The following is a 12,292-nucleotide window of genomic DNA, read 5'->3' as shown; positions in this document are numbered from 1 at the left end:
AAAAAAGTAATAAACCATCCATTTTTCAGTGTATATTTTTAAAATAATCAATCATGAAACCTAGCAATTTAATCGTTGGTTTTCATACTAACATCCTCCCCAATGATTTTTGTTCGGTACATAGGGGTTAGTAGTTCCCCACTCACTCACTCTTATTTCAACTATTGGTTCCATTCTCACACTTATGTCGATAAAATTGGGTGAGAAATTCTTATGTTTTTTATTTTTTTTATTTCGTTATATTATTATAAATTCGTTTAATAGGGTGAGATGGTGATGGTGATGTGTGTATTGGTGTCAATTTTTCATTGATCTTATAAGGGAAGATCAAGGTCAAGGGTGACAAATAATTAGCTTGAAAGCAAAACAAATGGATCTTAAATAAGGGGTAGGATCATGATCCAACGTGTTTTATAAATTGATGTTAGAAGTTTTGGAATGGGCTGATTTTAGGTGAGGGTGATCGCTATGGTGAGGAGATCATCCTCACCAAAAACAAATCCATTCTAAAACTTCTGATCACATCAAAAGTTATTTAGAAAAAATGGATGGTCCACGATTTTTCAACTTGTAAACTAGAGTTAAAAATTTCAGAATAGACTGGTATTTGGTGAGGATGATCTCCTCACCGAAACTTCTCAAATATTGGATCTTGATCACAAACCCCTTAAATAATCATAGAAACATAGAGCAAGATTTTAAAACTATAAATCACAATCATAGTTTAAATCTCGTCCGAGATCGAGACGACTCATTCGATACGTCTCGTTTTCGTCCATCAACAAGACGGATAGACAAGTCAAACGTATGGGACGAGATTTAAATTCATTTTTTTAATTATTGAACGAGATGACTCAAATGTATTGAAAAATTTATCCGAGATGACTCGATCTCCATCATGGACAAGACGAGACACAAAGTCGGACTGATGTTGGGGACATGGGCTAGGAGGAAGATAGTGATTGCAATGTCTCTTTTCCACACAAAAGAATATTCACCAACTAAAAGTAGGGGCCTCCATAGAGGAACAAATTAGAGGGGACCACATTTCATTTAAGTTTTATCATCGAGTGCTGATTTCCTAACTAGAAAATCATTATATATATATATATATATATATATGGCCAGTGTACCTAAACCATTATAAAGAGAAATGACCTAATGTTGGGTGCTTGTTGACTCAAAATTTTAAATGACCACATTGCTAAAAGTTAAGTACCCCACATAGATTAAATGATACAACATATTAGAAAGTAAGATCACACATTTGATATTTCTAAACCCCAATAGGTGTTTGATTGGATCAAACTTTAATTTCTTAAAATATCCCCCCCACCACACAATATTATATAATGTTCACAAGAAAACTAAAAAATGTAAACCACAAATGTGACCTAACAGTGAGTTCCCATTTTCGTGAAGATAAATATCAAAGTGGGTACGTGATTGGACATATTATATTAAAAAAATTGGTCCCCAATTTTGACCCCATACATGTGCGTTTTGATACTTTTTTTCCTTTTTTAAATAATCTCTTAAAATTTTATTTTTATTTTTTATGACTCTTCTCTTAGAGCACCATATCTCCGCCCAAATCTCCGAGGTACAAGCAAGACCCTACAAATAATAGGAGAATATTATATTTATTTTTTGAATTATAACACCATTACTAACTATCTCGACTTTTAAACTTGAACTCCTTGGCATGTTAATGTGTTTGAAGATTGTTCATGGATCTGGAGGATAATCACATAATACATACCAATGCAACAGTTCACATGAAACTGAGTTCTTCTCCTCACATTCTAACACACACACACAATCGTGCATGTACACGCGTGTGCACACACACACACACACAAACACACCTACTTCTCAGTTTTAAAATTTATTCCGATACCAGAAGACTCCATTATCATGAGCATCCTCATCTGGCTCAACATAGAGGCATTCCCTTGCTTCCCTCCACATCGCCTTATAAAATGGTGTCTCATCAAACTGGTAGTACTCCCCGAGAATTGGTTTGATTGCCTTCGTCGCCTCCATTGCATTGTAATGTGGCATCGTAGAAAATAAGTGATGGGCCACATGTGTATCAGTGATGTTATGGAAAACTTTGTTTAACACCCCATAATCCCTATCCACTGTTGCCAATGCTCCCTTCAACCAATCCCATTCTGATGAATCATAATGTGGCAATGACGGATGAGTGTGTTGCAGAAATGTGATCAATACGAGAAACCCATTAACGATCAGCAGTGGAACTCCATAAACACAGAAAACCCAACTTAGCCCTTTCGCCGCACAAAGCCGAATTAGCCCATATGTGACTGCAACGATACCAGCATCTGATAGGTATATCTGTTTACGTTCGCGGTCATTGTAAATTGGGCCGTAAGGATCAAAGTGGCAGGCGAAACGGTCATATGGACGACCTGAGACATTGAAGGCCAAGTACAATGGCCAGCCTAGAAGGAGTGTGATTGCAAGTGTGAGGACTCGGCCAGGTGGGTTATTGAGGTACTTGGAGAACCAAGAAACCTTGGATTTCGGTTTTGGGACAAAGACCTCATCACGCTCAAGTGATCCAGTATTTGAGTGGTGGCGACGATGACTGTACTTCCAAGAGAAGTACGGAACAAGGAGGCATGAGTGGAGGACGAGTCCAACTGTGTCGTCGAGCCATTGATAGTCACTAAAGGCGTGGTGTCCACACTCGTGAGCTATGACCCAGACACCAGTGAGGACACTACCTTGGCAGGCCCAGTAGATGGGCCAAGCAATGAATGAGACAGGCTGAGGTAAGACGGGAAAGAAAGTTGTGGCTATGTAATAGAAGAGAAAGACGATGACTAGGTCAATGACGACGTATGAGAATGAGCGGAGCACAGAGCGTTCAAAACAGCGAGGGGGGATGGCTTTCTTGAGTTGGCTTAGAGTGAATGGAGGCTTTGAGGTTGGCACTCGACCAAGGACTTTTTGTTTTTCCTTGGTAGAGGGGACAGACATTCGGCCACCAGCACCCATTGTTATTGCCTATGTGAGATTTCAGGACCTGAAAAGCAAAACATAATACATAAACAAAAATAATATCCCGAGATCAATCAGTTAGCCTCTAATTTTTAGACTTTCCTAAAACTATTCCCCAATAAAAATCAGTTATACTATTTTTATTTTTATTTTTATTTTTATAAGCAAACAAGCAGGTTAGTGATTCGTAATTAGTAGGTGTGTGTGAAAGCAGTTTTTGAATCCAGGATGTATCAACACTCAAGAGATTTTAGACGACTTAGCAAACTGCATTAAACATAAAAGGAATAAAGTCTCAAGATTGAAAATGCAGTTGAAAGTATTGTTCATACAAATCTTTAATTATTTCCAATATCTAGAAAATATGCATATTTTTTTATTGTTTCAACCAAATCTTTAATTAAGTGCCTCAAACGTCGTTTGACTTTTGAAAAAGCCTTTAATTATCTTAAAATCAAATATTTCTCTCACAGTTAGCCGCCTTAAAGTATACATAACGTCCAAAACCACCTGCGTGGACCATAGGCTATGCTTAATTATTTATCAGCTTTGACAGACACCAAAATAGAACAATTTAACAAGACTAATGATAAACAACATGCTAAAATCTACGCAGTCTGTATGGGGCAAAGACACAGAACCTTAGATCTTTTTCCTTGTGTATCCCAAAGAAAAAGATCTATGGTTCTGTGCCATTGCCACGTCAGCCACGATCACGTATGTTTTCACGCGCTGCTTTAACACGACTCATTTAACAAATATTGACTTCGCAATCAATTGAAGTTTTCAACACCTCATGAAACAGATCTTATGTTTAATAAGACACTTTATTGGTGTGAACCATTCATAAAGAACGTTACTAACAATAGAGAAATACAAAATGGCACAAAAGGTTAAAACAGATCACATCAGAACGTAAGAGTGATTTAAACATATTTCGGTGAATATTTGAGATACCCTTAATTTTCAAACAGATGACATGTCACTTGAACCTCAATAACAAATGAGAAAATGACCTAAATACCCTCATCTTCAACCTCTAACAATTAACAAAAATCCATTGATTTTTCTACTCAAATCTCTAGTAAATTATTTTTAAATCTATTGAACCTTTCTTGAATTTATCATACTCAAATTCACTTTTAATAATCTCTAATAGCAAATCCTTGATATTTACCTTCAAATTCCATCAACTTCTACTTCAAATTTTGAATCTTATAACTCAAATTTGAAGATTGAATCTTAAGGTTGAAGAGGAGCACAATTTTTATTTTTTCCTTATTAAGTCAAAGCAGATATAATCTTGAAAGTAAGGTAAATAATTTTAACCAGAACTTTGAGACGATCGGTTTTAGGAAGAAAAATTAAAGATTTTCTTTACTATAAATTAAAAATAATAATATTTTGATCATTTACATCTACGATGTAACAAGATCAAGGAAAGGGGGGCATGTCATCTTTGATCACACCAAGGGCATCAAATATTATATTATATATATATTTTAAAGAAAAAAGAAAAACTGTCTCATCCATCTAACGTGTGGAGTGTAGGTCCGCACAAGCCACATCGTCCTGTCAGCGAAGCGTGGCAATTTCTTCACTTAGCGTTTACCGAAAGAGGACGTTGGACAGAGAACCGAATTGAATGAAATAGGTTTTAAGAATTAGACACCTACCAAACATCCCAGAATGTGAAAAGACATATCTGCCCTGGACTCTACCAAACTTTTCATAAAGGGATTTTTTGGTTAATAAAAACACTTTGAAAATTAGAATCGGAGGGTATTTTAATAAAATTGATTTTTAAGGGCATTTTCGGTACAGAATCCAATTTTCAAAGTGTATTTATTGCACTTTAACGTGCGCCCTAACAACACTCGTCGTGAAGTAGTCCATTTTCTATAAATAAAAAAAAAGAGAAAAGCAGCCGTGCACTGATGTGACATGAAATCTATTGAAAAAAACATAAAAAATATACAACCTCTCAAACATCGTTTGACGCTCAGCATTTAAAACACATATTTCTTAAAGATCTAATCATGGTGAATCTTGAGGACAATCCTATCATCTCAACCGTTCGTTTGACGAAGAGCCTCAAATCTCGTCCGGCGCTATAATTCTGCTAAAATTTAGAAGGAAAATGCTTAGAATGCCTGCGATGGACACTGTCTTCAAAATTCCACTGACGTGGCAGTGCATAAAGAACCGTTCAATTTCTGACTTGTATCTCGAGGCAATAAATCTATGATTATCTGTGCGCTACCACGTCAGCGAACTGTTTAACGCAGTCTCCAACGAAGCAGTGAATCGGGACTCTATTTAGAAAGGGCAATAGAAATTTCCAAAATTTCAGAAGAAATTAAAAAAAAAAAAAAAAAAAAAACTTTCTAAACTCAAACGCGATTTTCCTGGAGATTGAAACTTTTTTTTTTCAGAGATCTATCCCTTTGTGATATCAAGCAATACCATCTCATCTTAGCCTTTCGTTTGAAGGAGAACTTCAAATCTTTTTTACCAGATTCCAAAGAAATGTCAGAAGCGAGCATATTTTTCTTAAGATTTGGCCTTTTCTAATCTCAAAACAACTTTTCCAAAAACACAGGTTTCCTAGAGATGGAACTTGTTTCTTAGAGATCTATCAAGTTTGGAAGTCTTAAGGTCCATAATCTCTTCTCAGCCGTCCGTTCGATCAAGATTCTTAAACCTCAAAAGCAATTTCCACAGTTTCCGACGAAATATCATCTAAAGCTTATCAAAACAGATCTCTAGAAATAAAATAATGATTTTATAATTCAATCGATCTAAATGTACGGATCGAACAGAGAGATGGGACACAGAACGTAGAACACAGATCTTCAGATGAATCAAGGAAGAACATCAAATCAACACTTTTGATCTGAAATACAAGCCCTAGATCAAACATGCAAGAGAAGGGAAGAAAACTGAAACCGCCTCAAATCAGACTTGAATCCAACAGCAGAAGAGCTAAAAATCTGAATCTTATAAAAAATAAAAGAAAAAAAGATATATTATCTGTTAAAATAATCTAGATCTCCCAATCTGTGTCTCTGCAACCAGAAAAATTCAAATCTGAGCACGAATGGGGGGACACTCTTAATAGACTAACAAAAACGCAGGAACAGAGTAACATATATCAAATTCAAGAAATTTAAACCGAGAACATGTTCTACATCTTAGATCTAACATGAAAAAATCGCCTAGAAAGCAGTTTCAGGGCTTTGTATCTCTAAACGTTAAAAAATGTAGAAATTACGAATCAAATTCAAAATGCCAACCAAAAATCAAACGAAAAAACAATTTTTTTTAACAAAAGTAAATGGAATTAGAGAAGGAACACGAACCTGATGAGAAGCGCTACGCCTCTCTCGATCTCTATCTCTCTCTCTCTCCCTCCCTCTACCTCTCTCTCTCTCTCTCTCTCTCTCTCACCGTTCGTTCTTCCCTTTTATTCTCTTGGCCTCTATAGCCTCTGTCGTCAAGTATTTAAGCTTTTCTTTCCCTCCTCACCATTAGCCCTAATGTGGGCCTCACCTTCTATCACCAACACGCACTGGGCTTAGTCAATCTGCTATTGGAAACGTGTCAAATTCTAATTGGCAAATGACATCCGTCTATGAGATTCGATGACAGATGCTAAGTTATCTTGGAAATCGTCACCCAATCCTGACCGTCAGATTTTTTTACTGAAAAATCAAATGTACCGTCAAGATTGCACTCTTAGCTGTAAAAATATTGGCTTGGTGTAATTAATTCGAGTCCTGACAATTTTCTAAAAATGGCTGAAGCAGCAGCACTCTACTCGTGACAACTTGCACATATTATTTGTCTAAAAGTTGTCCGAGTTCGAATTGGCTGAGTTCAAGGTCTCGAAAGAAGCGACCGAGATTCAACTCGAACGAGTTAGAGTAGATTATGATTATATAAGCCAATTTTTAGAGGTATAGTGACGGAAGACACATATATATAAGTAAGTTTTTTTTATATTAGATTAGAGTTAGATTAGGTCTTTTTTACATAAAGTCTATCTTTAACTAATTTTTAAGTTATTTTATATAAGATTTAAAGAATTTTTATTTGAATTCAATTTAATTAATTTAAGTATAATTAATTTTAAATTTTTTACAGAATTCATTAATAGAGGGTTTATTTAATTATTTTAAATTCTTTGAGACTCCCAATGAAGGATTTTTTTAATTAAATGTCAAGTAAGTCCCACTTGAATAAATGGGTCGTCATTTGAAATTGACCCATAGACTTAGTTAATTGTATTTATTTATTTAAAATTTTAAATTTAGTTTATTAAGATTTCATTTTACATTAGTTAAGATTCTTAATTATTGATTTTAAATTTTCGAATTTTAATGTTGAAAAATTATCATGTTCAATACACATGGGTGCATGTGAACGGTGGTGGATTCCAGATTTTTGTGAGCGATTTTTTTTTTGCCTTCCTTCCAACATACCATATGCGACCTCACCCCACCCCACGTACTCTCTCTCCTCTCGTTGTCCTCTCTCTCTCTCTCTCTCTCTCCATATATATATATATCAGAGAGCGTTCGGAGGCCTTAAAGAGAGCCAAATATTGTGCCAAACATTTTTCAAAACATAGGTTAAAAGTTTCGGAATGATTTGATTTTTGATGAGGATGATCTCTTCATGAGTTGAAGAATCGTGGACTGTCCAATTTTTGTAAATCACTTTTGATAGGGTTAGAAGTTTTGGAATGGGCTGATTTTTGGTGAGGATGATCTCCTCATCATAGAGATCATCCTCATAAAAAATCAGCCTATTCTTAACCCAATGTTTAGCAAAATGTTTGGCTCACTTTAAGGCCTCCAAACGCCACCCATATATCTATCTATATATATATATATATATGGATAGCGTTCTTTTGACAAAATCCTAGATAATATTCTAGATAAAATTTTTGTCTTATATGACTAAAAAGTTTTGGAATTGACTGATTTTTTGTGAGGATGATCTCTATAGTCAGTAGATCATCCTCACAAAAAATTAGCCAATTCTGAAACTTCTAACCCCATGAAAAGTGGTTACAAACTAACAGTAAAAATTGACAGATTATGATTCTTCATCTTATAAATTAGGGTTAAAAATTTTAGAATTGGCTGATTTTCTGTGAGGATGATTTTCTCATCATAGAGATCATTCTCACAAAAATCAGTCCATTATGAAACTTTTAGCTCATATAAAACAAAATGCTTTGTTTAGAATGTTGTCTAGGATTTTTGTCAAAAGAACGCTACCTTATATATATATATATATATATATATATATATATATATATATATATGGGGGGCGTTCAATGGCCAACTTTTTGGCAAAACATTTTTCAAAACATGAGTTAGATGTTTTGGAATGGGCTGATTTTTGGTGAGGATGATCTCTACAGTGAGGAGATCATCCTCACCAAAAATCAGCCCATTCCAAAACTTCTAACCCATATTTACAAGCTAAAAAATTGTGGACTGTCCATTTTTTGTAAACTGTTTTTGATGGGGTTAGAAGTTTTGGAATGGGCTGATTTTTGGTGAGGATGATCTCCTCACTGTAGAGATCATCCTCACCAAAAATCAGCCCATTCCAAAACCTCTAACCTATGTTTTGAAAAATGTTTTGCCAAAAAGTTTGCTAAAAAGTTTGCCCTTGATCGCTACCCTATATATATATATATATATATATATATATATATATATATATATATATATATAGGGTCGAGTTATTTTGACAAAATCCTAGACAAAATTTTGTCTTATATGACTAAAAAGTTTCGAAATGGACTGATTTTTTTGTGAGGATGTTCTCTATAATCAATAGATCATCCTCATAAAAAGTCAGCCAATTCTTAACTTGTAACCCCATGAAAAGTGGTTACAAACTAACGGAAAAATTTACGATTCACGATTCTTCAATTTATAAACTAGGGTTAGAAATTTCAGAATTGGCTGATTTTTTGTGATGATGATTTTCTCACCATAGAGATCATCCTCACAAAAAAAAAATCAGCCCATTCCAAAACTTTTAGCTCATATAGACAAAATGCTTTGTTTAAAATGTTGTCTAACATTTTGTCAAAAGAACACCACTTATATATATATATATATATATATATATATATATATATATATATATATGAGGACGGTTCATGGGACATAAGTAAAATCATATGTAAAATGAATCATTTTTCAAAATATGGGTTAGAAGTTTTGGATTGAGCTAATTTTTTTGTGAGGATGATCTCTATGGTGAGAAGATCATCCTCACAAAAAATCAACCTAATCTGAAACTTCAAAATCCATCAAAAGTGGTTACTAATTATTGGTAAAAAATCGATGGTTCACATTCTAAATCATTTCTGATGGGGTTAGAAGGTTTAGATTGGGTTGATTTTTTGTGAGGATGATCTTCTCATCATAGAGATCATCCTCACAAAAAATCAACTCAATCCGAAACTTCTAACCCATATTTTGAAAACCATCGTGTTTTACATATGTTTTTACTTGTGTCCCATGAACTGTCCCATATATAGATATTTTCATTCGTTGAGTAATAAAATCTCAAACCCTCTTTAACTTCTTTTTTTTTTTTGAATTTCACTCCTTCAACCGAATGGACATTTCCAATATTTTCTTTTAATCTCAATAGCCACAATTTTATCCTCCTTTTCATTTTTTTAAAACCTTAAATCTTGGATTGTTTTGGGTCACCAAAGCTAACCCTCGACTCAAACAATAGAAAAATCACGAAAAAAAACTATGCAATATTTTGGATTTTCAAATTTGGTCTTCGATATCCCTAGTGGAGTTTCCATTGAGAGTGCCATCAATTTGCGGGTGTGGATTCGATTTTAAGAATCGTCACTTAATTTTACGGTTTAGAAACAAAAAATTGACTCTAAACAAGATAAAACAAAATCTACAAAGAAATCACGGGTATGGTGATCAAATTACGAGATTGGAAGGTGTTAAGCTCTAATCTTGCTAGGCGAAAATCGAACTCTATTATTCTAAAAAATTTACATTGTGAAAATGACCTAAATCTATAATATAAAAAAAATATATTAAATATTTTACTTGGGTAATTGCGGCGATTGGTTCTTCATAAATTGATGGTAGCGTTCCTCATGCGAATTTTATCGATCTATATCCACTTTGAGATATACTCCCGAACTCGAAAATGAGAATTTTTTTCTAGATCTGAATGTTTTCTAATTTTTTTTTAATGTTTTTTAAGATTTTTAAGTTAAAAATCAAGGCCCGAGGGTTAGGTATTAAATTGAGTTTCAGATTTAGGATTTTGGGAGACTTCAAAGGAGTTTCTGACCTATTTTCTCTAGGATTTTTGAAAACTTATGAGATTTGGGGGTAGAAATGCCTTTTTATAAAAGTTTTTGATAGGGTTAGAGATAGATTAAGTCTCTTTTGGATGGAGTTCATTTTTAACTAATCTTCAAGTTGTTTTGGATAAGATTTAAAGGATTTTTATTTGGATTCAATTTAATTGACTTATGTAGAATTAAGTTTTAATTTTTTAAAGAACCTCCCAGTAGAGGGTTTATTTAATTATTTTAATTTCTTTTAGATCTTCGATGGAGGGTTTTTTAATTAAATGTTAGGTGGGTCCCACTTGAATAAATGAGGCGTCACTTGAAATTGACCCATGGGATCAATTAAGTGTATTTATTTATTTAAAATTTTTAATTTTATTTATTAAGATTTCACTTTACATTAATTAAAATTCTTAATTATTGATTTAAAATTTTTGAATTTTAGAATTGAAAAATTATCATTTTTTTCCTTTAAAGAGAGTTTTTGCGTTAGGATGTTATTTTCCAACATTTTGGGATGTTTCATAATAGATTTTTTTGTAAGGAATTCATTGAGAATATTGATTTTGTCATTTATGAATTTTTGCAGGAAATGGATGCGGCCCCACGAGGGGCATTTTGATAATTTTGTCAAATTTTGTAAAAATTAACGAAATAATTTATTTATTTTCAAGTTGTTATTTTATGTATTCAAAAATGTTTTTCTAAGCGTAATGTAGTCTATAGTAGTGTTTTGGCATCAAAGGTATGATAATTTGGTTAATTTTTCTTGTAAAATTTCTTTTGGTCCCAAAATGATAATTTATTTATTTCAGATCCCATTTTCTTAACGTAATGTGGTTTCTAAGGTTTATTTGCGTTGAATATCTCATCTGAATTTTGGAAACATGTTTAGTAACTAATTAAAAATCTTTAGAATATTCATACATCATCAGAAACCACCGCAATCAGATTGATGACTTGATTAACCAAGCGAATGCAAAATAGGGTGTCCACAATATCAATTCAATTTTTTTTTTTTAATTACTTTTTAACTTTATGTTTTATTTTCTTTCAAACTATTGCTTATTTTTTAATTGAATTTATTGATTTAAATTGATTTCATGTGTTCTATTAAACACAATATCTTAATTCATATCGAATCTATTGATTCACACGTTTCCACTACGTCATGTTTAAAATAAGTAATTATATAAAAAATTGCATATTTAAGATGATGGGTGTCTTGATTGACTCAAGTCATTTATTGGTTGGTTGGGCGGTGTTTTACTTGTCACATGATTTGTTGAAAATCATAATGTTTATTTTAACTTAATACTCGACATATTCTTGACTCTTAACAAGAGACTTAGGATTGGATAGCCATCGGACTTGTCACATCATTTGATACTAGAAATTTTTTTAAAAAGAAAAATACTTTTCTAACTACACCGATCAGTTAGAAAAGTTTCTCAATTGCATCATCTTGTGATATCCACAAAATTTATAGACACTATAAAGTTATTGATCCCATTTAATAAGATTTCAAGTCTTACTTAGATTCATGGGGCCAACATGAATTATCAAATTGGCAATCCAACACTACACTCTTCTAGATTTCATGGAAAAATATTAGTTGGATCTGCCGAATCTCTCTACTTTTTAAGATTGCACATCACGTGGTGCAATATAACAATGTTGCTAGTCTTTCATATTTAAGATTGTAATGATTTAGATGCTCCCTTCCACGTTTAAATCAATATTTTAGATATCGTCATGTTTTAAAACTGATGACATGCAGCCTCTGCCACTCCCTTGACTTTGGTATTTTTCAAATAATTTAATAAAATGACTTAAATACCCTCATAATCAAATTGGAATAAAAAACCTGTGATTTTTCTTTCCAAAATCAGT

The 12,292-nt window shown here is 33.2% G+C and overlaps 1 protein-coding gene across 1 annotated transcript; it reads right to left on the bottom strand.

The window, feature by feature from the left end:
• Positions 1 to 1,618: 1,618 nt before the first annotated feature.
• Positions 1,619 to 6,543, bottom strand: LOC147381589 (delta(12)-fatty-acid desaturase FAD2-like). Its single transcript, XM_086430185.1, has 2 exons — positions 6,393 to 6,543; positions 1,619 to 3,055 (listed from the first exon to the last, which is right to left on the bottom strand). Exon 2 carries the CDS (start codon positions 3,025 to 3,027, stop codon positions 1,882 to 1,884), a length of 1,146 nt encoding a protein of 381 aa, XP_086286311.1. The 5' UTR covers positions 3,028 to 3,055; positions 6,393 to 6,543; the 3' UTR covers positions 1,619 to 1,881.
• Between the last annotated feature and the right edge of the window lie 5,749 nt (positions 6,544 to 12,292).

This window comes from Akebia trifoliata, unplaced genomic scaffold (assembly GCF_017979445.1).
Source record: "Akebia trifoliata isolate Shusen 1 unplaced genomic scaffold, ASM1797944v1 Contig00341_ERROPOS679206+, whole genome shotgun sequence".
Taxonomy (NCBI): Eukaryota; Viridiplantae; Streptophyta; class Magnoliopsida; order Ranunculales; family Lardizabalaceae; genus Akebia; species Akebia trifoliata.
This window is presented reverse-complemented; position numbering and strand designations above follow the sequence as displayed.

Coding starts and splice junctions, on each gene's coding strand:
- LOC147381589 (XM_086430185.1), bottom strand. CDS start 3,027: ATGGGTGCTGGTGGCCGAATGTCTGTCCCCTCTACCAAGGAAAAACAA.